Source organism: Chinchilla lanigera, unplaced genomic scaffold (assembly GCF_000276665.1).
Source record: "Chinchilla lanigera isolate Chin_1 unplaced genomic scaffold, ChiLan1.0 scaffold00022, whole genome shotgun sequence".
Lineage (NCBI taxonomy): Eukaryota > Metazoa > Chordata > Mammalia > Rodentia > Chinchillidae > Chinchilla > Chinchilla lanigera.
Genome location: NW_004955423.1, coordinates 8240867 through 8268768, shown reverse-complemented (window position 1 = coordinate 8268768; position 27902 = coordinate 8240867). Strand labels below are relative to the sequence as shown.

Below are 27902 nucleotides of genomic sequence, written 5' to 3'. Positions count from 1 at the left end.
TGATGAACATTTGTCTGGGAAGTTATTCAATAACATCTAAGTGCCCACATCTAAGTATAAAACTTTCATTAGGTAAAGTGGATGACCATAGAGTACAAGCAAGATTACATTTGGGAACAATCAGCAAAAATGGTATAGCAATGACCTCCCAGAATTCTTTCTTCTATAAAAGCAATGAGAAAACTGGTAAAAATTATCATTAACTTTTTTATAATTTTGGACACAAAATTCCCACAAAAATAACTTCTCCTGCATATTTGTTTTTCTTTTTGAGGCAGGGTCTTGCTATGTAGTTCTGGCTGGCCTCGAACTCACTGCAATCCTCTTGCCTCAGCCTCCTGAGTGCTGGGATTACGGGCCTGCACCATCATGCCCAGCTTCACTTAATTTTTTTTAAAACGGAAAACATACAATAAAGAGTAGACAGATTGTTATAATGAATGTGCTACTTTACATTTGGAAATAATAAAAAGAATGAGAAGGATTCACTATACTTAGGGGAATTTAATCTTTGCAATCCAGAAGTGTTCCCTTAAAGGAAAGTGTAGCCAGTATTTGGGTCTAGTAGTTAGGTAACAACCAGATTCATGAGAATTCTGAGGATTTTTACAGTCGCCAGGAAATGAGAAGGATTAAAGTGAAACCTAAGAAGCAGATAATTTTGGTTGGCAAAAAAGAATATTAAAAAAGGAGAACTAGGACTCAGAAAGAGAATGAAATGAAGATAGCATTTTTGAGCACCTATTATGTGTCACACACTGTACTGAGTGCTTCACTGTTTATTTCACATTCAAAACCACCCCCAACACAGGAGATCCAATCTCCATTTTACAGACTAGAAGGCTGAGGCTTGACCTTCAAGTGAGCATAATCGGGCCGGCTCTGTATCAGCTTAGCAAAAAGAACAGAGGCATGCAAGAAGGGTAGTTTTAACAAGGGAGCTAACATGATACTGAGATAAAATTGAAGCAAGAAAACTTACTTTTGGACCTGGTGCTCCAGGTGGGCCCTATAACAAGTTAAAAATTATTTAGTAGGCATCCCAAGTCAGGCAATCATATATTCATCAATAATAAATATAAATGAAATATATAGATGTAGATCTACTCACTGGAGGTCCTGGTTGACCTCTTGGTCCTTGGGGACCCTGGGAAAAATTAAGACAAAGGACAATGTATATATGTATACATGTATATGTGTACATATGATATATATAAATGGATCTTGACTTGGTATAAGCAAGAGAACTATGATTCAAAGCCTCTAATACAGCGTTTTGTGTGAGGCAAGTCAGAAGATTAGAATTGGTTTTAGTATTTCAAAGCCGTTGCACTTAACTATCACCCCTATTCATGAATGAGCTATATATGTACTTTAATGTTTTACTGATATCACTAGAAACTGAATTCACTCATTTTAATAAACTTTTTTATATGTAAAACTTAAAAATATTAATACTTTCTAAGTATAATTTCCTTTTATTTCTACCTATCACTCAACTAATCATCAGAGGCAGAAACCTTAGTGTTCTTAAACATCTTTTCCTTCTTATACTATAAATCAGGCACCAATTCCTAGTGACTTCACCTTCATATGTCTGCAAATTACTTCTCTGTCCTCATAGTACCTGTCTTAGCTCAGTGCTAACCAAGTGTTGGGCTGGGGATTTAGCTCAGCGGCAAAAGCGCCTGCCTGGCAAGTGCAAGGTCGTGAGTTCGGTTCCCGGTACCAGAGAAAAACCAAAAAAAAAAAAAAGTGCTAACCAAGTGTGAACTGACTGTGTTTCCGCAAATCCAATGGTTGAAGTCCTAGTTTCCAATATGTCTCTAATATGTTGATGTTTGGAGTGGGGGATGGGTGGGAGTTAATTAGGTCATGAGAGTGGATCCCTTGTGAGATTAGAGTCTTATAAAAAGAGATGCACTGCTTGACCTGTCTCTCTTTTGTGTGAGGACACAACAAAAAGGTGTTCTTTTAAAAACTTAAAAGAAAGCACTTAGCAGATATAGAATTAACAGCCCCTTTCATCTTGGACTTAGCCTCTAGCAAGTTGCATGCTATATTTCCATTTTACACACCATAAGAAAATGGAATGGTTCAGTAACCAGCAAAAATCCAAGCCAACTAAATACCAAAGTGCATGTTTTTATTCACTGGGCACCACCACCCCCTCAAGGTCAGGTTTTTATTTCCACTTATCATCCTCAACATATACAAAGCATCTATAACCAATTACTTGTAGATCTCTGAATCTCCCTAGTTCTTTCATACATGGATTCTCTTGCATGTGCTATTTCCTTAGCCAGGAATGCTTTTCCCTACATTTTCCTCTTTTTGGAAGGCTCATTTCTCTTCCAGTACTACTTAGAATTCTATGACCACCTTGCCCATCCCCCATGCTACCTTCTCTTTATTCATCATTTTTATTGCATTCTATAAAACACACATCCTGGAAAGTCTCTAAGGATCTTAAAGTGTCTTAGCTACCTTTTAATTTTTTTGGAGAATGAATAGTGCCTAATACAGAGTAGGCATTCAATAATTATAACTGACTAAATAAATGAGTAAATAGTAACATTAATTAGCATTAATTTAGAAATGAGAGAAGTTAAAATATGTATTTAGTGAAATGTCAAAAGTTGTGCTGGCATGTCCCAAAATGAAAGGGCAGCAATCATTTTAAGGCCTTGCACATTTGCTCAAAAGTAATTCACGATGGTGAGTTGCAAGTTGACACTACGTTGAGTCAGACTTAGACTATGGTTTAAAGATGGGAAAGCAAAATTAATCTTCAGCCAAATTTGACATACTGTTGATGCACTGCTTGAACTAATATCGAGCATCCCTTATGTCAAAGGTTCTGATTCTAAACACACTGATAATTAGAAAAAGTAACACTCAGAAAGGGTGCCGAGCTCCAGCATCACACTTGGCTGGACATTTCTTAGTTTGAGGGTTTAGGATTACAATGTTAAGCAGAAACTCAGAAGCTTTAGTCTAAGCTACCAAAATGTCATACAGGAAACAGTCTTTTAAATATACAGTCTTAAAGTGAATTTGGTTCTGTAAGTTTTTAGATCAATATTGTAAAAATAATAAATGGCTGTGACATTTAGCCCCACTTAGCCTATTTCTGCAATTTGATATCTGCAAAATCTCATTGATTATTCAGTACAAAATATATATCCTATTTGACTCTGAAAGAGGAATTTATCATAGATGAAGAAACTATTTCTATTGTAGATTTTATGGGTTCATTTAAACTTATTAGAGCAAGCCAGTTCACCACAAATATGATCAAAGAAAATACTTTAAACCCCATAAGACAGTGGAGGACAATCCTAATGTAGCAGCTGCATAAAATAGAGAAAGTAATCATATAAAAATATGATTTGCATATGATATTTTATTAGCACTTTTTTATTCTTCTAGTTAACATATCACTAAGAAGTGATCCTCTCTTTCTATATAGTACATAAAGCAGTTTATAGTGCAACTATGATTGTTTATGATTATTTCCTGAAGGGGAACTCAATTAATATTAAGGTTATTTGGCTAACAGTGAAAGCACTGCCTTTGCATCACAACAGATTCTCTCTCCTCTTAATTCCCAGAATTCGCATATGGCTCTCTAAAAGTCAGAGAGTTGATTGTTATGGTTTAGATCTAAAATGATCCTCAAATGTCTCATATGTTTGGAGATGGGTCTTTCAGAAGGTGATTATATCAGGAAGGTTCTATCTTCATCAGTGAACTAATCTCAATGATAAGATCATGCTTTAGGGGCATTACTGTGAGGTAATGGAACTTAGCTGAAGGAAATGTGTCATGGCGGTATGACCTGAGGACTATATCTGCTTTTGGCCCCTTCTCTAGCTTTCTCACCCTTTCTAGCAGCTGTGCTCCACCATGCTCTTTTACCATCACGTTCCACTTCAGCACAGTCCAGAAACAATACAGCCACGTAACCATGGACTGAAACATCCAAAACTGTGAGCCCAAACATCATTTCTTTCTGTAAATTAATTTTCTCAGGTATTTTCACAGTGACAAAAAGCTAACACATTTATCATTTGACTGATAAAAATACTGATGCATAAATGCATAGACCCAAATGCATAGACTTGAACCTTAGTGTGTTAGTCTTTTCCTCTATGCAAATCCTTAATGTCATTTCCTTTATATACATTCAATCTTGATTTAGGTTTGTGATGTTTGGGCTGCTTCAGTTGCAGAGAGCCTCCCTTTTCTCATTTACAAATTTGGACCCTTCCATTGTGGAACGTGTAGTGGCATGCCTCATCTCAACCTACCAGATGCCACTAGCAACCTTCCCTCTTTTCCTAGTTATGACAATCAAAAATAGCTCTAGACATTGTCAGAAGTTTCTTTGGGGTAGAGGGTCAAATGGATTTTGTTGGGAACTCTTTAGAGGGCTCAATTGAAAGTTTAGTCATATTACGTAAGACTTTTTAGTAAAGTCATTAGGGTGAAACAGTTATCAGGCATAGAATGTGATGCAAGTCAGAATCTGTTCTTCAAGCTGTCATGTGGGTAGCTGGGCTACTCCTGATACGGGTTTCTCCATCTTGTTCCTAATTTTTAGTTTTCTGAGATGGCTATCATTTATAGAAAAACACAACTGCACAAGAACCGGGAGACCTAGGATCCAGTCTTGTCTCTGTAACTAATTTGCTCTATGTCCTTGAGTCAGTTGCTGTACATGCGGATATTCTCACATTTGGTAAAGATCACTGTCAAAGTTATTTTGTTTGTTTGTTTTCTGAGAGAGGGTCTTGCTATGTTGTTCAGACTGTTCTTGAACTCACTATGTAACCCAGGCTGGCCTCAAACTCATGGTAATCCTTTTGCCTCAGCCTCCTAAGTGCTGGGGTTATAGATGTATCTGGGTTCCAAAATTAATTTTAGGATAGCAATTTTAAGCCCCTTATCTATTTTAGTCCTCATGCTTTCTTTTCTGGAGAAAGGATGTACACATGCACAAGTGGTTGGAATTGAGTTTGTAATTCATCAGAGCCACTCAGCTTTTCTTCCCCCTCATGAAATACTTGTGGGATATTGCTATAGATAGTTGAAATATTTTGCTCCTGATGGAAGTTTGTGTTCTAGCCACATTACTTGGACAGCAAAGGTCCGGGAGGCATGCAGGACCAGAGAGGTGTGGGAAATCAGCTAGTTTCACACCTTTTTACTTTTCTTTTCTTATTTCCATTCCTTCTGAAGGATATGGCTTTATTCTATGTATGTATTCTTGCTTCTGGTTATATGAAGTCTACTAAGAAACAGTAAGGGCCACATTTCCACAACTTTAACACAGTTAAAGTCTTTTTACACATTGATTGGATAGTGTTGTATTGTCTTTTTAGAATTCTTAGGGTATCTAAATTCACATACAGTAGTACTTTGGTTCATGAACTCGATTCTTTCCATAATTCTGGTCACAAACTGAGTTGGATATGAGGTGAACTAAGGCACAGTACCACTGTATTTCCCCCCTTTCAGCTCTTAATATACCAGTAACTTATGTATTCTGTGTCCCATGCACACCCTATCATGAGAAGGAAGAATCTCAGCCATCAGTATGTAATCTCATTATCTTTTAATCAAGACTTTATTGCTATCTTTAAGTTTATTCTTATAGAACTTGTGTACTTGCAATCTTCTCCAATTCACTCCATGCCTGTCTTCTGTTGATGACTGGTGCATCAATAAATTCAGCAGGAATCCTGTACTGTGTAAAATACTAGCTGCTCTTATAACAAAAATAACAAAAAAGGGTAACTATGTGAGATGATGGATATGTTAATGCTCTTCACTATGGTAATCTTTTTATTATATGCATCCCATAATATCATGTTATATATCATAATATAAACAGTAAAATTTTTATTAAAAATAAGTTCAATTCAATGTCTGCTGAGGAAGTAGAAATGTTTCCTTTAATTTGGAAGAACTGGCATTCTAAAAATATGGGATATAATGCCAGTATAAGCCATTTAGGTCTTGAAAATACCATTGGCTCAGCCTTCTACTATTGTTTCTAATTGGCTGAAATACACAACTAATAATTTGCTTCTGCTTTGCAGCCATGTCAGTTCTGACTGGATAGTTGATATGTACCTAAAGCTACTTGGCAGTGCTCTTGTTCTGTTACTAGTGAAGACATCCACCTCCTCTCCTGATCCCTGACAAAGCAAACACCATTTCCACACAGTGATCTGGGAAGAAAGTAGCTGGCAGGTTCTTCATGTTTTTAAGGGTTTATCAGGTTTCACTGGAATATACCATACAGGTTAATTCTTCTTAAAAAGTATAATTTTATTTTTATGTAACAACCATCAAAGACAAAATAAATAACTCTAACAAGATCCTTGGTTCACTCTAATTTATAGCCTAGTATGAGGGGATACTGTAGTCATAATTGTAGTTAAACTTACAGTTTTTCCTCGAAAGCCTTTTTCACCTCTGGAACCCTGCAAGGGGGAAAAAACAGTGCTGGTTCAGTATCACTGATAGTTACATATTGAATGTAGTTGAGGTTGTACACAAAAACATGACACTTTGGAGTTTTACTTTTCCTCCAGAAAATCTTGTTTTGTTAATTTTTTAGTACTGAGAGTCCAACTCAGGACCTTGCACTTTTGAGGTAGGTGCTGTGCCAACTGAGCCATTTCCCTGCCCAGTTTTGTTAATTTTATATACATTTTAATTTTCTTTTCCTGAGTAAAGCAAAACAAACCCAAAATAACCTATTGGTTCATGATGCTTCTGTTTTACTATCCCTAACTCCACCTTAAAGTATGATTAGGATTACAAATTACTCCTTCATTTAAGTCAGAACAGCTGATCTGACAATCATATACAGAACAATTTAGAAAGGAGATTGCAAATTCAGGTTAAATTTTAGTATTTGTTTCCCTCAGCTTTGAAAATCCTGCTTCTAAGCTGGTTTCCTCCTTTTCTTTCATCTTTTCTTTTTATTGTCCTTTCTGAGCTGCATCAGGCACATTTTGAGTTGTATATGTTTTCACTCAGTTCAAAGTATTTTCTGTTTTCCCTTGGGACTTCTTTGATCCTGGGATTATTTAGAAATGTGTGATTTAATTTTAAAGGTATTTGGAGATTTTCTTTTTATTTCTTTTTGATTTTTAGTTTAATTCCATTTTGGTCAGAGAATATACCTTGTGTGACTTCTGTTCTTGTAAGTTTAGTAAATTTGCTTTACAACCTAAAATATTTTGGTGAATGTTCCACATGCACTTTGAAAAAAGTGTCTGTTTTTCTTGGGTGGACTTACTGCTTTGTAAACTCTTGTCAATATTTTCATCTTAATTTTTGTGGAAATTATATATTTTTTGATAAAAGGTTAAGAGTGATCTTTTATTTAACGAATTTAAGCTATATTTGAATTTTCTAGATTATTTTTCTAAGATTCTTATTATTTCAGTGTTTTACATTAAAGTCTTTAAAAGTTAATCTAGGATTTAAATGTATTGATAAAATCAGGTTCCAATTTCTTAGAGCAGTAATGGTGCTCAAGTAATTCCGCATCCCTTCCCTGTCGCTGGTGCCGGAGTGGCCATGTGGTCAAATGCTCCTCAGTTAGATGCTAGGAATATGCAGCATCTGAATGTGATTCTCAAGAAATTGTATTCTCTCATGTTGGCAAGATGATGGCAGGCATGTTGCAGACAACTGTTTGTTATCATTGAAAGCTCTAAAAAGTTTGCCATCACTGTTATAAGTCCTTTTGCTTAAAAATGAAGTTAGAATTCAGGATAGCAGAGTAGAGATATGGAAAGAACCTGGTCTTGGACAACATAATGAGGCCACTAAATTACCAGATCTGAAGCTCTTAACTATCTATAATGGTACATAATTTTTCATATTGTTAAGGGTCATTTGATTCAGATTTCCTATTACTTGCAGCCAAAATCATCCCGACTTACCATTTTCATTATAATTGAATTTCTATATGTTAGATCTAATTCTATGCTCTAATTTATTATACTGATCTGATTTTTTTTTAGTATTATATAATTTCATTATATGTGTAATTTCGTTTACAATGACTTTGTAGTACTACTGTTTCCTTATTTGGAAAAGCAAAATCCTCAGCTGCACTACTGTTTTTTTCACAATGTTTTTGCCATTCTCAAATGCTTATTTTCATGAACTTTTCATCTTAGAATGAAAAAAAATGGAATATGGAAAAAATTTGATGTGCACACTGAATATTATAAGGCCCTTTAAGAGCTATCTATAGACAAAACACAGTGAGATATTTTAATTGAGACATTTCTTTATCACATTTTCCTTGACCAATTAATATTTCACATTTTTGACAGAGCAGAACAATCATTCCATAATCAGAACAATATGTGCTCTTTAGCTTGCTGAAGAACCACCCACTGAAATATGAGAACTCTCCCACTTACAGTCTTAAATAGCTCTGAGTGGCAAAAATTGGAAGTCTAGGGAATGCTGAGTTACACATTTTCTTCATTTAATTAAAAATCTAGTAATTTTGGTGGTGAATTCTCCATTATCGAAGATAATAGTTATACTTAATTCCTGAAGTATTCTATTTTAATTTTTTTTATCTCTGTGTCTATAACACTTGATTCAAAATATTAATTCTCTGAAGGCAAGGAATTTTCTCTCTCCAAGTCTCAATTTCACACTTTCCAGTGTGTTCCTTTTCATGTTTACACTATTATCAGAATTACCACAACTTTCCCATGACCGCCTTCCCAGTCATTGTTTCATTTGTTTTACATCATAGCCAAATATCTTAAGTAACTGGCAATATGTTGCCTCAATTTGCTATCCAGAAATAGCTTGAATGGGGTGGAAAGAGCACTGGTTTTGAAGTCAGAAATATTAGCTATAGAATTCACTGTATCTATCACCTTGAATGACTAGATGAATCTCTGTAAATCTCATCTGCTTCTTCATCTATTAAATGGAAATAATATTTATTCTAGAAGTTTGCTGCAAGGATTTGAGAAATGTTAGAGGAAGAGGAACAAAATAAAACCAAACCTAAGGGAATAAAAAAAAGAATTTAGGAAAAAGTTATTAAATATTTTCATCTATTTCTTCTTCATTGTAATCTGCACTCCATCTTGCATTACAATTTAGTCTTTTAAAGATCACCACTGAGCACTCTTGAAATCTCCTCTGTACAACATTGCACTATCATGCATTTCCTTTTAATCTGATCAGCTATTACTTTTCCCTTGCAGTGGGTACTTTCAAATACTCAGATCTTGGTAGTCTGCCCTTCCTGTGTTATCTATATTCTCTCCTTTTGAAAACTGATCAGGTTTATTGCTTTGGCAATCGTGTCTATGCTTATGATCCTCCTCTCTCTCCAGCTCACTTCTATTTTCTCAACTCCCTCATTCTTCACATCTTCATTGCATATATAAACCTTAAGTTCTCAAGAATGACCTTCAAGAAGAAAAATGTAAGGGGCTGGGGATTTAGCTCAGCGGCAAAGCGCCTGCCTAGCAAGCGCAAGGTCGTGAGTTTGGTTCCCGGTGCCGGAGAAAAACCAAAAAAAATAAAAAAAATAAAAAAAAAAGAAGAAAAATGTATATTTATTTTTGCCTTTTTTTCTCAATATCCAAGCTGATTCTTGGAGGATTATTCTAGAAATAGGAGGAAGGAAAAACCATACAAAAAAGGAAAAAGGTCCATATTTTGACAAACTTACAGTTCTACCTCTTGGGCCTATTATACCTTCTCTGCCAGAAGGGCCAGGGTTTCCCTGTTGGGGTTAAAGAAAGATAGTCAGCCTCATTCGGAGAATAATCCAGAAAAACCCTAGAGAATTTTCTTGCAATGGTAAAGTCACATCCAAATAATTACAGTTTTATATAAAATCCTAAAGTATTAGCATAAACTAGTTATCTTGATTCACATTATGTGAAGCAACTGTGTATATTGCTGTAGTTTTTTTTCAAGACATATATAGATATACATTTATAAATTCTTATATACACATTTTATATATGTGTAAAATTTCTAACAAATATAAATCAGAATTACAGTGTTTATAGGGTGATAAATCTAATGAATCATTGTTATTATATAACAAATGAAACCTTTTCTCTAAAATCTTAGAATGATGAATACATTTTCCCATACATTTCTGTACAGATGCTTTAGGAATAGATTACTTGAAATATAATGTCTTGTGGTCCATCCGCTGATATCTTTAATACTAACTTGGTCTAGAATGACAGAAATTACCTGATAGTCTAAATCTAAAGGAATCATTTTTAAACACAAAAATTGACTGTAAGTAATAATTTGTACACATGATACCTGAATTTCAAAGATCCACAGTCAAGTCAAGAGAGTTGTTTTCTTAACCTAGTCAAATGTCACTTTTGACTGGCTATCACTAAAAAAATCAAGAAGATTTAATCTAATAAAATAAGTTAATGTGACTCTCTGAAATAATGATTTATTAAAAGAATAAAGAAGTATACCTGACCTCTAGAAAAGAGTAGATCAAAAGGGTAAACAACGTCTAAATTTATCTAAATGTATTCAGAAAATGTGGCACTATGAATTTAATTGTTGGTATCAGCCAGTTGCATCTTTGAAATGGTGGAGAAATAAGACTTTTAGTTCAATTAACTTTATTTAATTGAATATTTATTGATTTTGGGGCAGGAACCAGGCATTAGCTCGCTTAGTATCCATTCTATATACCAATTATGTAATTAGCAAGCAACCCTATAACATGGTTTAATCAATCAGATATACATTCAAATTCTGATTTTTCAACTTTACTAGCCAAATATGGTGTTGAACAAATTATCTTTCTGAGACTTAGGTTCCACATCTGCAAAATGAGACTGATAATATCTTTCACAAGATTTTTATGAGAATTCAATGAAATAAGGAACACAAATTGAACATTAGTACCTGGTATATGATAGTGGTTTACTAAATATTTGCATACTGAGACTTTTTACTTGTCTCCTATGACTTAATAAACAAATATCTGTGTTTATAATTTAGTAATTGTGAGCTACTTATCTGAACTTTACCATTAGTGAGTTGATAATTTCTAGACCTTCAAAGCAACATAGACTCAGACTGTGGCCCTCAGAAAATTAGCATTTCATGAGACCCTGCTTAGGACTATGCTAGGCAAGTAGTCACTTTTACTTTGACAAGATTAAGAAAAGATGGAGTTAACTGAGAACCTAAACTAGAATGAATGGATCTAATTACTGGAGGAGTTTAATATAAATAAGAGTATAGAGCAATATTTATTACAGAGTAGACTATTCATATATAAACTACCTTCAGATAATCAAGAATTGGACTGTCTATAAAAGCACTTAATTTCTTTGGTTCCTCAGAAATCATGAAAATAGCTGGGCTTGGTGGTGCACGCCTGTAATTCCAGTACTCAGGAGGCTGATGCAGAAGGATCATTGCAAGTTTGAGACCAGCTTGGGCTACAAAGTGAGCTCAAGGCCAGCCTGAACTGCATAGTGAGACCCTGTCTCAAAAAGACCAAAAAAAAAAATCATGAAAATAACATTTATACCTGAAGCAATGCTAAGAGTGGTCTGTGAACAAACATGACTGCCTTTTGTATTACTGAGAAGAATTTATTGTAAAAGGTGGGGAAAGAGTGTAGCATTTTAAAAATATAACTCCTTATAATATTTTGTGCAAGACAATGGGTTTCAGCTATAAAGCTCTTCAAGACTACTTTCTCCTGCATCTAAACTCCATCCTGTCTTCTTTCAGTTCTCTCCACACTCACTTTGGCAGCTGTTGCTAGCCATAGAGATGCTACTACCACAGCCAAATCATTCTTTTAAAAAAATTCAGTTTTATAGATTACATCATCAATTAGGAATCTGTGATTAAAACTAAAACTAAAACTAAAAGCAAACCAAATCAAACCAAATCAAAGCAAAGTAAAGCAAAGCAAAGCAAAGCAAAGCAAAGCAAACCAAACCAAACCAAACCAAACCAGTACCTGTTGATAGCTTATTTATATTCCTACAGCATGCAAATACAGGTACTAAACTGCTGAGTTCTTTAGACTCTGAGTATTGAAACTCTTTAAGCAACTCTCATCACTCTCTTGGGATAACGGGCCCTGAACTGGGAAAACATAGCTATTAGAGAATATTTTTCAAATTGTAGTCATAGTAAACTTCCTCAGGTGGTACACAGGAATGATCTCTGATTATGTTAATATTTACAAAATGAAACTGCTGTATGTTTTTGTTCCTCATGTAAGTTAATGGATTGTCCAGCCTTCACAGTAATTCTATTTTTTTTTAAAAAATGAGAACCGGGAAGTATGGGTGGTCAATAGGGTATCTTCCTCAAGCTAATTTATGAACTGCAGAAGTTAAACTCTGCTCTGATGAGTTTCAATTTCAAAAGTAATTTTATTAAGTTATCAATTTTGAGTATACTGATTTTAGAGTTTGTTAGTCCTACAATAAGCAAAGAAGCACAATTTCAGGGTAGACAGAATGACTTTACACTTACTCTCTGCCCAATAGGACCTTTAGGACCTGATATTCCAACAAAGCCAGCTTCCCCCTCAGGACCCTAGACATAGAGTAAGAAACATAAAGTCAAAAGTCAAAACAAAATATCCTCATACCAATCTGTCAAAAATCAATTCTTTAAAAATTGCTCTTCTAATAGAAACAAAGCAAATCACACAATAAAATTGCTAGAAAAATGTATAATTATCTGTGTTTTAAAATTAAGATTTTTTTCAAAAATTAAATATATGACTCTGTATCAGTTGACATTTTACAGATAAAAAATAAAAGTTCAAATCAGAGACCACATATTAGTATTTCAACATCTTTTTTTCTAGATAGCTACATGACTAGCAAAAATATATATAAACATACTTTGGGGCCTGGAAATCCTTGGAAACCTGTCAAACCTTGATCACCATGTTCTCCCTGCAATGTAAATAAACAAGAGGATCATTGCTGTGCCCTGGTGGCCTGTTCTGTAAATAGCTTGGTGAATTTCTGAGTTGGAACATACAGGGTGTCCTTTCAGGCCGGGGTCTCCGTGTGGTCCTTGATCACCTCGTGCTCCTTGGAGACCTCTTTTACCTTGAATTCCAGGTTGACCAGGTAGTCCTTGTTCACCCTATGAACATAGGAAAAAGAAAAGTGATCTTGACCTCAGAACTTATATTTGCTTAACATTTCTTTATTAGTACATTTGACAATACATAGTAATTACATTTGCCTTGGAGGTTTGAAATATATATATCAGATCCCCTGACTAGCTCCACAGAGTCCACCTCCCTGTTTCTTAACATGAACTTTATTTGCTCTTTAAATTTTGTTTTTATTTTGAGTTTCTCAGAGAAACTGTACAATATTAGACCTTTGTGTAATTGAGTTCTTTCATTTAGCATTATGATTTTGAGACCCACCCATTTTTTTACAAATGACTCAAATTTATCCTTCTTAACGGCTGAGTAGTACTCCATCATGTATTTATACCAATTTTCTTTACCCATTCACTCATTAATGTGCATATAGTCTGCTATTTAGTTATTGTGAGTTGGGTATGCATGTATTGCTGTAGCATTTGACTACCTATTTCAGGAAGATACCCAGGAGAGGCATAGCTGGATCAAATGGAATTTCTATTTTTAGTTTTTTGAGAAAACTGCATACTAATTTCAAAAGTAGTTGTACTAGTTTACATTCCCACCAACAACACAAGGGTTTTCCTTTTCCCCACAACTTCATCAGCATTTATTATTTTCTGAGTCCTGGATAATGGCTATTCTCACTGGAGTAAAGTGGAATTTTAGTATTGTTTTGATTTGCCAAATATGCTGAATATTTTTCATATATTTATTGGACATTTGTATTTCTTCTGTGATGTGTCTATTCATTTAAATTGTCCATTTTTTGATTGGGTCTTTCACTTTAGGTGGTCTATATTTTTGAGTTCTTTATATATTCTGGATATTAGTCCTCTGTCTGAAGATAAGCTGGTAAAATTTTTTCCCATTCTGTAGGTTGTCCTTTCATCCTGTTGGTTGTTTCCTTTGCTATGCAGAAGCCTTTTAATTTAAAGTAATCCCATTTGTTGACTTTCAGTATTATTTCTTGTGCAGTTGGGGGTCTGTTCAAGAGGTCTTTGCCTAAGCTTGTATCTTCAAAGGTTTTACTACTTTTTTTTTTCTTCTAGGAGATTCAGTGCTTCTAATTTTGTATGTTACCCAGTCACTGTGGTAGGGTGACCCCAGAGACCCTGAAGTATAGTTGTTCTGTGACTTCTGATTCCAAGTATCTCATTCTTAACCTATAAACTCTTTCCCAAAATGACTTCTGGTTGTATCACTCCCAAGAATGACAGATAAGGAAATTGGTCTTTAGTTTTCTTTTTTTGTTAAATCCTTGTCTGGTTTTGATATCAGGGAAATGCTAGCTTCAAGGAAAGAGTCTGGCAGTATTCTTTCTCTTTTGATTTCATAGAAGAGTTTGAGTAGTGTTGGCATTAATTCTTTCCCGAAGTTCTTGTAAAATTTAGTAGTGAATCCATTGGGTAACGGGCTTGCCTTAGTTGGGAGGTTTTTTTCTTACTGCCTCATAATCATTACTGTATCAGACTCTTCAGGGTTTTATATCTTCTTTGATCAATTTTGAAATTCAAATGTGCCTAGAAATATATCAATTTCTTCTACAGTCTCCAAGTGTTTGGAATATGGGTCTTCAAAGTACTTATAATCCTCTGCATTTCAGCAGCAAACATTGTGATTTCACCTCTCTCATTTCTAAAGTTGAATTGATATGGGTTTTTTCTTCTTTGGGTAAGTTTGACTAGGGGTTTGTCTATTCTGCTTATCCTTTCTAAGAGCTAAGCATTTGATTCATTGATTCTTTGTAGCGTTTTTTTGTTTTTGTTGTTTTTGTCTCAATTTAATTAATTTCTGCTCTTACCTTTATAATTTCTTTTCTTATACCTGTTGTGAATTTGGATTGTTCTTATTTTTCCAGGATTTTGAGGGATATCATTAGGTTAAATATTTGGGATTGCTCTGTTTTTCTTTTCTTTTTTTTTCTGGCACCAGGAATCAAACTCATGACCTTGCGCATGCCAGGCAGGCGCTGTGCTGCTGAGCTAAATCCCCAGCCCTCTGTTTTTCTAATGTGGGCATTCACAGCTATAAATATCCTTTTTAGGACTCCTATCATTGTGTCTCATAGGTTCTGGTATGTTGTGTTGTTGCTATTGTTTAAATCTAAGAAAATTGTAATTTTTCCTCTATTTCTTCTTTTACTCTTTTACTATTCGAGTGTATTATTTAATCTTCATATGTTTGCATAAATTCTGTGCTTTCTTTATCCACTGATTTTGAGTTTCAGTCCACTATGATCTGAAGATAGGATCTGATAATATGTCTGAGATTATTTTGATGCTCTTGTATTTATCTAAGCATACCTTCTGGCCAGTAGGTGGTCTATTTTGGGTAAAGTTCTATGTGTGCTGAGAGAAATGTGTATTCTGTTGTTGGGTGTAACATTCTGCGATATCTTTATTAAATTCATTTGTTTGAAGATGTAGCTCAACTCTTATATTTCTTTGTTGATTTTTTTCTAGTTGACCTGTGTGTTTGTAATAGTGGGGTATTAAAGTCCCCCACTATGATTGTGCTGATGTTTATTTGATCTTTTATGTCCAGTAGTATTTTCTTTTTCTTCTGGTACTGGGAATCAAACTCGCACCTTGCGCTTGCCAGGCAGGCACTGTGCTGCTGAGCTAAATCCCCAGCCCATGCCTAGTAGTATTTGTTTTATGAAGTTGGATGTGTCAGTATTTGGTGAACATACAGTGGTACTTTGGTTCACAAATGCTTTTTGTTCGTGAATGATTTTATTCACAAATGGAAGTGTTTGTAAGAATTTTGTTTTTGTTTGTAAACCCTACCTTGGGTGACAAATATGACCATCTTTCCCACACAAACACAAACGTGGCCATCTTTTCCAAACTTGTGGAACAAATTAAGTTCATAAATTGAGGTACCACTGTATATTTATAATTATTATCTTTTCCTATTGAGTTGTTCCCTTTACCAGTATGTAGTGACTTTTGTCTCATCTGATCAGCTTTTCTGAAAGTTCACTTTGTCTAAGAATAGTGTAGCTACTCTTACTTGCTTTTATGCACTTGTGTGGAATATCATTTTCCATCCTTTGATTTTTTTAGCCTACAAGTTTCTTTAAGGAATAGGTGTGCCTCTTGTATGAAACATAGAGTTAGGTATTGATTTTTCAATGTTTAAAATCAGCAAATTATCCTCATTTTCTTGAGGCAAGCCTATAATGTTAGGGATTTATAAATATAGAACTTTTTACTGACATATATGAGAGAGGAATATTTCTTATTTATTTTGGGTTTTAGTGAAAAAGGAAATTCATGTAGTAAACATTATTAAAAGGCTAAAATGTAAATAGTAAGCAACTGGGTCATTTTTTTAGTTCACATGACTGGGCTGGAAATTTCAAAAGTCTTTACAAGTAGAGTAATGAAAATCAAGTTAAGAGGTAATAATGTAAGGGTACCAATGTCTTAATCCTAGGTATTTAAGAAATAGCTTTAGACACGTATCTCTAAATCCTGCATTTTTAAGATGTTTTGTCTAGTGCAAAACTTTGTCACTTTGACTGTGAGAAATAATCTATACTAATATAAGATTTATTAATTGATTGATTAGGTTTAGACCTAGAGGAACTGGAAGCATAGTAAAGACAATTGCTCTGATGCAGAAGAGGAAGACTAGCCCAAATTTGTGAAAGATAGCTAGCGTGTGCGTGTGGGTTGGTGGTGGTGGTGATGCATATGTATGCTCATTTGTAATGCAAGAGACCAAACCTAGGGCCTTGTGCATAGTGGGCAAATGCTCTACCACTGAGCTATACCCCCACTGAAGCATTTTTAAAAGAAGAGTTATCTCTCTGTTAATGAGTTATGGGTTATACCAAATTATATGAACTAGGACCATCATAGGAAATGGATATATACAGGTTCTATGCTTATCTTTTTCCCTAATGTATTTTGGCATTAGACAAATTTTACTAAAAGTTATTAATCTTATAATCCTGTTGTCTAGTCAGCATACACAGGGCCAGTAAGGTTGGCCAGCACTGCTCAACCAGAAGAAAACTTTAACAGTACCTTCGGGCCTAGAGCTCCAGGGCTTCCTGGAAGGCCTGATGAGCCCTTTGCTCCTCGAGGACCTGGAGATCCAGCCAATCCTGTTCTTCCTGGGCTGCCTCTGATGCCCTAAATAACACAGATAAGTAATAAAAACTGGGAAGTTTCTAGAACATTAATCTAAAGGCTCTATAAATTTAAGAAATGTTGTGTTCTGAAAGACTGCTGTTGACATACTGTCCAGGAGTTTCCCAAATGAACAAAACAAAAAATGTTTTGGGAACACCCATCACTCTCTTGAGATCTCTAATTACAGTTAATATAGTGATCTTGGGTTTTAAAAATGAAACACTGAGGCAGTGTGAAGTCTGCCAGTACCTTTTGAGTTATACAGTCTGTGTGAAAAGTAGGTTTTGCTTTATTATTTTTTCAGTATACTTCGGTGTACTTGACAACTCTAATGTCTCCTTTAATAAAGAATATTTTATTCCATAACCACACATGATTCTGTAAGATTAACTAAAAATATTTTGGGGAAAAAAGTTAAGCAAGCAGATAGTATACCCTTCAAGCCAAATCCTAACTCAAGGCTGGTAAACTATTGTTTCCAAGGCAAATCCATTCATCCGTTTTGCATAGCTCATAACTTAAAGTTAGTTTTTTACCTTTTTAAATGAGAAAAATCAAAACAACAATACTTAAAGAAATGTGAAAAATATGCAAAATTAAAACTTCAGTAAATAGAAATAAAGTTTTATTTAAACAGTCTCCATCCTTTCTGTATTTACTGTCTTTGTTTGCTTTTCAACTATAATAACAGGCCTGAACCGTCATAGCAGAGAGTGCATGCCACCATCATTGCTTTGCACTGCTGCTTGGTACATATGAAATTGTAATGAGGCAGTTATAACTTGACAGTGTTTCAAGTGGAAAAATACTGTTTTCTGTGACCTTTTGTTTTATTATGAGCACACACCTACTATGTCAAAAAGAGGAAAATGGACTTTGAATGTTATTTTTAAGGCACAATGGAATGTGGATCACTTTATCAAATGACAAAGCCCTGTATTCACTCTGCAGTGATACTACAGCTGTTCTTAAAACACATTTAGTGCACACCAGCATTGTTAGACCAAGCACCCAACACAATATTCCCACTTGACATGAAAATTTGAACATTTAAAATGAGATATCTTATGACTGCAGCATTCCTTCACAAAAATTGGACACGAGGCTGCAGTGAAAGGAAGTTTCTTTTTTCACTCCGAAAGTCCTATGTTTATGGAGACTTAATTAAAACACGTAGGAAATAAACTTGTTTAAGACTCTTAGCCTTTTGGTAAGAATAGTTGCTTGCAATGTTGAATACACTGGCACAGCATCAATAGTCAGTTAAAAAACAAGGCAAATTATTTTGAGCGATTTTCTTTGATTCTTGATTAGTCAATAGAAGACAGTATAGTTCTCAGTTGTTCATCTGAAGAGTCAAAGCTGAGTTTGAGGTGATGGAAAAATTAACCTCTGTGGATAACCTGTGGGGTAGCTGCAAGTGAGAGATTTTCAGAGTTAAGGAAACACTAAGTTCGCTTAACCTGAAGTAGAATCTGCTAAGTGGCAATAAAATTGGCAGCTGTGGCTTAGAAAAAGAGTAATGTTATAAACTTACCTACTTGTGAATAGGTAAGCTGTTTAAAGCTGTGATTATTCCAGTACTCTGAGGAAAACACTTGAATTTAGCATGTGTTACTAAACCCATGTGTTAACAGTGAACTCTGTGAACTTCTACAGATTTAAATTCATTAGTTGCGTGAAATTTTTGACAGAAATAGAAACAGAATAGTCAGACTTGTCCTGTTATAAGCCAGTTTGATGGTTAGCAGGGTTAAAGTTTTTTTTGAGATTGTTTTCTGGAATGAGAAAAACTGTTTTCAATACAAGTGAACAATGAACAGCTTTGGAAAAGGTTTTGCTATAGTTTTCATAATGCTTATTAATAAATTAGATCCAAAATTACAAAGCAAAAGTGTTTATACGTGAAATATACACTTTGGTAAAGTCATTTTTTATAATAAATCACACGTAATGTTAAGCAGCAACTTACTGTGCTGTCAAAAGTTAAAATAAGTGGAATTTTCATTCTCATGCAGATTTAAAATGGGTAGATTTTTCTGGTTTCAGTTTTAGAAGCATATTTTAATCCTAGATGCAAGAGATTTCTCTATTTCAAAATCCATCTGACTCTTCATTTAGGGAGTATCCACAAAATCTTCAACTGGAAATGATTAAGCTATAATGTAATGATATGTTAAAAGACAAACATCAAGGGAACAGTCTAATATAATTTTATAAATTCCTTCCAAGCAATGAATATGCTCAATTAAAATCATATGCTGATGAACTGTAGTATTTGGCAGTGCCTATCTGTGTGAAAAGAATTTTCAAAGGTGAAATATGTAAAATATTCAAATCTCATTACATTTTAGCATTAACAGATGAGCAGAAAGCTTTTGAGAGGAGGGAACTATAATAATTTAAATATCTCCTGTAAAAATTGCCATTCTTCTTATTAGTAGACATTATAAAAGTTGCTGTTTTACATTTTGAATGTCATAAGTAAAATTTTTATGAAAATTTCTCTCTTGTATTATGTAAGTACTATGCGCTAACCGATTGATCAGTAGAGTTCCTCTCTTGCATTAGTTCCTAAGTAACACTGATTAAAATTGATTTTTGTTTCTTGCCTGATAAAACCTAAAATATTTATGTATATGTACAGAAAGAATTTGCTAACCTCTGTAATAGGAGATGATTGCTAGTTTCTAAACTGATACCTGGGATACAAAACTGGGTTATGCAATAGTTTTTTTTTTTTTTGGGTTTTCTCCGGTACCGGGAACCAAACTCACGACCTTGCACTTGCCAGGCAGGTGCTTTTGCCGCTGAGCTAAATCCCCAGCCCCTATGCAATAGTTCTTCCCGTGCCTTCAAACAAAGATTAGCTAGCACATATTCTAAGGATGATACCATGGGAAGCCCTCTGATGAACACAAATACAAATATGGTTCTTGTTTTTAGAAACTGAAAAATAAGTGACAGATAATACTGCATATAAATAATTATAATGAAGACAAAAATGTAAAGAAATTGCCAGATGAGAAGGGAGATATAAAGTAAATACTAGAGAGGTTCTAAGGAATGGAAGTTGCCTCTGTTGGTGATTAGAAAAGGAATTAGTGAGAAAGTAGCCATAAAGCTGAATCATGTCTGGGCTGGGGATTTATCTCACTGGCACAGTGCTTGCCTGGCAAGTGTTAGATCATGAGTTCAATTCTTTGTACCAAAAACAAACAAACAAACAAAACTACATCATGTCCTTAAATTTATGAATGTGGTAGGAGGAAAGACTTAGGTCAAGATAGATCAGAATCATTCCTGTGGAAGGCTGGGTTGAGAGAATGGTATTTAAAAAGTAAAGCCCATTTTAAATTTAATGCTAAAGTATTTTTTCAACAAACAATTATGTTACCACATATCTCATATCTTCTTATGATTTTTCTTCTGGTAAAAATTCAGTATATTTAAAAGATTATCTTTTTACATTATACTTTTCTTCATGATCATAAAACCCACTAAAACAATGGGTAAACATGTATTTTATATCCATTGGTTGGCACAATGCCAGGTTCTTATGGGAATGTACCTATAGGATATAGGTTCATATTATTTAGTTTGATTTTTGAGATTTTTTGTCCCAATCTATATTGATCATTTTTTATGTTTCAACATTTTTTAATCAATATTGTAGCTGAATTATCATAAAGGCATAGTTGGTACAGAGGGGAGCAAGGGAAAGAAGGAGCAGGTGCTAAGAAGGAGGAAGGAGGAACAAAATGGCGGGAGGAAGAACAAGATGTCCAAAAAAGAAGAATAGAGGAAGAAGAAGAAGAGGTAAACCAGGATAGAGGGAAAAGATTCACATTGTGGATGTCTTGGTTACTTTTCTCTTGTTGCTGAGGCAAAATACCCAAAGCCCAGAATTAAGGAAGGAAAGGTTTATTTAGCTCACAGTCTGTGGAGGTTTCAGTCCATACTCGGCTGGCTCCAAGGCAGAGTGGCACATGGCAGAGGGCAACAGTTCACGGCTAGCAAAGGCGAGAAGAGAAAAAAGGGAGGAGCGGCAGCAAGCAGCCTTTCTCTCCCTTACATATGCAAACTATCAGCCCCAGGGTGGGTGTAGCGCTCACCCATGAATCAATCCTAAACTCTAAAAGTCTGCCCCATGAGTGAATGTCTTTGGGGGGACACCCAGACACAAACCATAACAGTGGATTTAGGATCCAGGTGTTATTGTTTTTCTGTATTGGTACTCCTTATCCTAAGTGTATTAATCTTTCCTATTTCTTTCCCATTGCTCCTTACTACGTGTTTTACATTGATTTAATTTGTTCTGTAAGCGTTTTTCTTCCATACATCTGGAATAAATTATCTGGTAATGAACTTTCCATATGAACCATGAGAAACCTAGGGTCATGTGACGGTGCCACTTTAGAGCTCATGAATACAAAGGAAATAAAATCCTTCCATAGTCATTTGAGACTTTAGGATACAGACTTTCAAAAAAGGTGGAAGAAGACTGGTGTTACAGCAATGACCAGGTTTCTGGTGGGAATATGACTTTACCTAAAGCCATATTTTAAAACAAAATTGTGATGAACAGAATCTCCCTAATTAAAAGAGAAAACAATGAAAACCAAAAATACCTAAGCAGACCAATGACTTATAAAAATACAGATTTTTAAAAGATTATATATAACAGGTGAAGAAAGGGCATGTCAGAAACAAGTATAGCTGAAAATTAACTCTATAGTTAAACTGGTGAAAATTAAGTTACAAATGTAGATCAGTGTAAGATTGAAAGAAAAAAGTGTGGGAGTTTCTTGGTGAACCTCTTCCCTCTAGAGGTATTGTAAAGGTAGCCAATGTCATGGGGAGTTGCACTATATGAATAAGGTACCTTATCCTAGGTGATTTAAAAATACCTCACATTTTCATAATTCTAAAATATACCAATTCACCTCACATTAACTATAATTCTAGGCAATTTTTAAGAACATATTTCCCAACAGAAAAAAATATATTTTTGGGTTAGATATGGACAATGTTCATTCAGACATACTGAACAGTCCTGAAATCAATAGATATGTTCAGATGAGAATAATATGGAATAATTAGGTTTGACTAGAAATCCTATGTAGAGTTAACTAGAAACTTAATTTTATTTGAAGTGCTATCAGCTATTCAATCCAGCCCAATGAATATTTTCCAAATCACTTACTATTCATGTTGGTATTTTAGACAGAAATTTAAGGATAGTAGCAGAGTGTTCTGTACAAAGTTCCAAACAATGTTTCATACAAGTAAAGAACAAACATTTTTTATTATGAATACACAGATGGATAATTAATTTTGCTTTCAAGAGAAACAGATGCTAATCCCTAGGCATTCTTTCCAGTGTCTTCTAAATGATTTGTCTGAATCTATTCAGCAAAGGGAAAATCATTCTGGGACAAATCTAAAAGTACACACAACCATAGTAATTACAAATTTTTGCCAGAGATGCTTTAATCAATGAATAGTTTACCTGAGTCTTAATAATTAATGTAATGACAAGAGTAAAAGTACCTGATGGTTCATGGTCAGAGAGTTCTATTATTCTCAAACAGAAGCCAGTCTCCCTACAGAAATCAGTTTTGAGCACTGCAACAAAATGTCAGTTTTGGTCAGACTGAAACTTAGGACTGCCCAAGCCTTGAGACTAAGGAAACAGGGACTGTACTTGAAATAAGGGCAATAAAAGGATCAACCACTCCAAGTTACTTTTTATCCAATGCCTCTTGTGCATTGGAATTATGGTTATACTGGTTTATTTCACTTAATGACAGGATAAAAGAGGGCTTTGCTTTGCACTTTCACTTCCCCTTCAGGTACTGAAAAATATGGGAAGGAAAATGGGGCTATCCGTATATATTAAGAAGAAAGACACAGAGAGAGATGTTGAAATGATGATGCCTGGTGTGTATGGAATAGTGAAAGACACCAGAAAAAATGTTATTCTACTAGGCCTCCTGCTCCTGGGTTTAGCTGTCTTATTCTCATTAGTATTGAAATACACATATTAAGAAATAAATACATAAAATTTATTAAATCTAGGCAATGATAAAAATCTACCTTTTAGATAGTATTAGCTAAGGAATACTGAACCTAAAAATTATCCTGAGTGAAATCAAACATATTTATATTGTCAATTTCATTGATTTTTTTCAACAGTAGAATGATGTTTTAAAAATGATATTGTGCTGTGAAGGAGTTGTATTTTTCTTAAAGTACTACCTTAATTTTTTTTGAAAACACTTCTTTTCCCTTTGCTGTCCCTCCTGCCAAGTACCTTCTGTACATGCAACATTATGGTCTTACAGTTATTAACTATGTGAGAAGATGATAACTAAAATTAATTTACATTATGAAATATAAATAATAAATGATATACTAAAGTTTCTTTATTCAGTATGACTGTATAAGTAGTGTATTTTTTCTTAAGCCAAAAAACCCCATAAATTATAAATGTAATTTTTTGCTTCCTTACTCTAGCAACTAAAACCACTTCTGTTTCAGCAGAAATTTTTCATTTTGTTTAGTGTACTAAATATATCCCTCCCAGGAAAGAATTGGCTGTTTAAAAATATGTGGGGTAGTAATTATTAGGTGATTACATGCAAGGTTAACTTATACATAAATAATGTATCATTCATAACATTTTCCTACAGTGCCAGTCATAAGTAAGGCAGCCAACTGCTAGAAATAACATTGATGAATGAGCCTTATGCTGAAGTTAGGAAGTAATTTTAGTTTTGAATCTCTAAAATATAAAAGCTTAGGGAATTGAGAGCAGGGTTGAAGCAAATCTTGAGGTGGTAAAAATAGGTCTGTTTGACATATGTCCATTCCTAATAGTAAACAAAACTAACCTCTCCTTCATAATGAATATAGGCAATCTGACACTGTTTGAACTCACAGAAATTATTTATATCTTTCCATTGGAATCACTAATGGCTTGTGAACTCTGAAAAATGTACAGGGCAAATGCCATTAGACTATTGACAGAAAAAGAGTACTCTGTGAAATTTCCTTTTATCCAGATCTCAATACACAATCACAAGTTACTGGAGGAGGACTTTTTAATCTATATTTTGGCTCTTAGACATTATGGGCTCATATCCATATAAAGAAAAAAATGTTCATCTTTTCATTTAAAAATAACAAAGACCATACTGACGCTATCTTATTCAATTCACCAGTAATCCTGTAAACATGCCAATTCTTCCTAACTGCTGGAGTTTTCATTCTGGTTCTTCTCACACAGCAAGTTCTCCTCGCTAGCTCAGGTTGACCTTCAGTCTTCAGCTCAAGGGAAGCTTCCTGGTCTACTCCATATATTACCTCACTTTCCTATTGTATCTGGTAACTGTTTCTTTCATAACAGGATTTTGAAATTAGCTGTTATATTTACTTATTTGTTGTCCATTATTCAATCATTAGATTGATCCATATTAAACTGTAATTTTTAAATGTCAAATGCCAACAAATTTTTGCTGCTCCATGTATGTTCCATTCCACAAGGGCAGTTTTTTGCCTATACGGTTCATTATTATATGTTCTAATTGTTGGCTCATCAGTGAAATGAATATTTGTTTACTGAACTAATGTCAGGCTAACCATTTATGTTTATAACTGTGGAAAGATGACACTAAATAAGCAGATGCAATGTATTCAGTACTTTATATACACTATTTCATTTGATTCTTATAAAAGTAGTGAATTAGGTATTATTGTACTCATTTAATAGATGATGCTTATGGTGTTAAATAGCTGGTACATTTAAATTTTAAACAGGTCTCCAAAGTCGGGTTTTGATTTAGATTATTATTATTATTATTATTTTTTCTTTTTCTTGGTTTTTCTCCGGTACCAGGAACCGAACTCACGACCTTGCGCTTGCCAGGCAGGCGCTTTGCCGCTAAGCTAAATCCCCAGCCCCTGATTTAGATATTTGATGTTTGTATTTCTTGGATAAAAAGAATAATTTTAAAGGAAAGTACAGGAATGATGGAATTGGGGTATCTTAGTCACTTTCTAAGCACAGGGACACAATACTCAACATGCACAATTTAAAGGAGGAGAGATTTATTTTGGTTCATGTTTTCAGTCCACGGTCAGCCAACTCCAGAGTAGACTATCAGAGAGGTATAATGAAGGAAAGTTGCTTATATCACAGTGGTCAGGAAGCAGACAGAAAGGGGAAGAGCCAGGGAGGGAGACATACCGTTTCAGCTCATGCCCTCAGTGACCTGCCTCTTTTGATTGGCCTCATCTCCTAACCATATGTCAACTATAGGGCCCTCATGGTTGAATCCTCTTCCAAAAATCCTGCGTATGAGTGCATGAGGCTTTGAGGGGCATTCTCAATTCAAACCACAACAGTCTGACCCTGGCCTCCAAAAGATTCGTGCATATCTCTTTATGCAAAATGCATTTACTTTGTCTCTAAAAGAGTCCTCAAAGTTTTAACAGTTTCAGTATTGCTGAAAAGGCCAAGCCAAGTCTCCTTTGAGACTCCAGGCAAACTCTTAGCTCTGAAACCCTGGAGAAGTTGAAAAGAAAATTAAACTCTTTCAGCATACAATGAAACAGGGCAAACATTCCAAGGAATGGAGGGGTAAAAACCAATGGGATTAAAGCAAGATTAAAAGCCAGCAGGGCAAACATTAAATCCTATAGCTCTACGTCCAACACTCGGGGCAAAGATGTGAACTCCAAAATGCTCAGATGGCCCCACTCCTACAGCACTGCCTGCTGCAGTTCTCATGTCTCCTCTGTTGTAGCAGCTGTCCTCTCTGCCAGGAGCTTTACTCAGATGTTAAATGCCCTGGATTCTCCAACTCTCTGGGGTCTTCATTGCATTTTTAGTTTTACTCTCACAGCTTCACACACTGCACTCTCAACAACACATTGTGTGGACTCCCAGGCTTCCTTCTGAAATCTAGGTGGAATCCTCTCTAATCTCACAACTCTTGCATTCTGCATACCTACCGATCTAGAACTATATGAATGATTCTAAGGTCTGAGGCCAGCTCCAGCAATAGTTAGCATCCCCCACCTCTGAACATGACTATAGAAACCTCTGAGTGCATGGACAGCAGATCACTGAAAAGAATCAGAGAATCTACTCCCTAGGTGGCTGTTCTTGGGCAGGGTACCCAGGGGCTCTTTTCTCAAAGCAGTCTTTCACTTTTGGACTACTGAACCTGTGGAGGGTGAAGGCATCCTGGGAATCAGCAAGATTTGTTTAATTCAAAGTACTTGGCTTCTTTTTAATGATAATCCTTTCAGCAACCAAGTTGTCTGGGACCAATAATTTTAGAGGCATGATTTTACAGGCCTCTTACATTATAAGAGCTCCTTTTCTTCATTTTCTTGGCCACCAGCAAAAATTTTAAAATTACTTAGCTCTACTTTTTGGACCTGCTTTTCCTGGTAGATATAGCTAAAAGCTGGTGGTAGTACCCATTCCACAGTCTCAACATTGAGCTGCCTTGAAATTTCCTCTGACAGATTAGTCTGCTTCCCTTAATCTCTATTTTTTGGAAAGTCTCAGGACATGAAAAAAATGAGAAATTTTCCACCACAGACCAATACATATGGTCTTGAATCCAAACACCTGTGGAGTCCTTGTTCCTAACTGAAATGTCCTGAACTTCATCTTTACCATTTGCATTTTAATCAGAACTCTGCTCTTCTGAGCTCTGACTAGAATCTCCCATAAAGCTCAGCTTACAGTATTTTAGGGCTTCCTTAGCCAGCATCTCCAAATCTTTTCAACCTATAAACCAAAGGGAACAAAGGTTTCTGAAACACATAATCAGTAAGTCACAGCAATGACTCCACCTCTCTGCTATCAAAATTTGTCTTAGTTGCTATCTAGTGGCTTAGACACAATACTGACACCCACAATTTTTTTTGGCTCCTGGCGACAGTCCGTGGTTGGCTGATTCCAAGGCAGAATGATATGACAGAGAAGCACACAGGAGTGAATCTGCTCACATCATGGCTGCCATGAAGCAGAGAGAAAAGTGAAGGGCCAAGAAGGGAGGTACACTCTCCCAGGTTATGACCCCAGTGACCTGCCTCTCCTAACCAGATCCTACCTCCTCACATTAAGTCAGTTATATTTCCAAAACTTCCACCTATGAGAAAAAAAGGTCTTTGGGGCATATTTTTTTATCTAACCATAACAGTCTCAGAAAAGGTAGATATGAAGACAAAGGATTAGCATCTACATTATCAGTGCTCTGGTGGGGAAAGTGCCTTGAGTACCTAGAAGTTCAGGGCGGATATGCTTAACTTTGATTCAAAAGAATTCATGAAGGAGGTCTAGTTTTGATTAAATATTGAAAGATTAAGAAATTTGTATCCTAAAGATAGAGGGAAGGATGTAAGAGCTAAGCAAAGGGAATAAGTTACATATATGGATATAATGAATTAGGGGAAAAACAATATTTGGAAGGAATGTCTAAGTAATTAAGCATACTTAATATAGCACATTGTTTATAAACATGGGCTCTGTA

At 35.1% G+C, this 27902-nt stretch overlaps 1 protein-coding gene across 3 annotated transcripts in view; it reads right to left on the bottom strand.

The window, feature by feature from the left end:
• Positions 1-27902, bottom strand: part of Col24a1 (collagen, type XXIV, alpha 1) — a 301836-nt gene that overhangs the window by 23936 nt on the left and 249998 nt on the right. For all 3 annotated transcript variants that reach the window (XM_005385132.2, XM_013514569.1, XM_013514570.1), the window contains 8 exons: positions 17242-17349; positions 13084-13191; positions 12942-12995; positions 12565-12627; positions 9743-9796; positions 6459-6494; positions 1112-1147; positions 983-1009 (listed from right to left, as the gene is read on the bottom strand). In XM_005385132.2, the coding sequence (XP_005385189.1) occupies positions 983-1009; positions 1112-1147; positions 6459-6494; positions 9743-9796; positions 12565-12627; positions 12942-12995; positions 13084-13191; positions 17242-17349 (486 nt within the window). The remainder of the gene's footprint in view (positions 1-982; positions 1010-1111; positions 1148-6458; positions 6495-9742; positions 9797-12564; positions 12628-12941; positions 12996-13083; positions 13192-17241; positions 17350-27902) is intronic.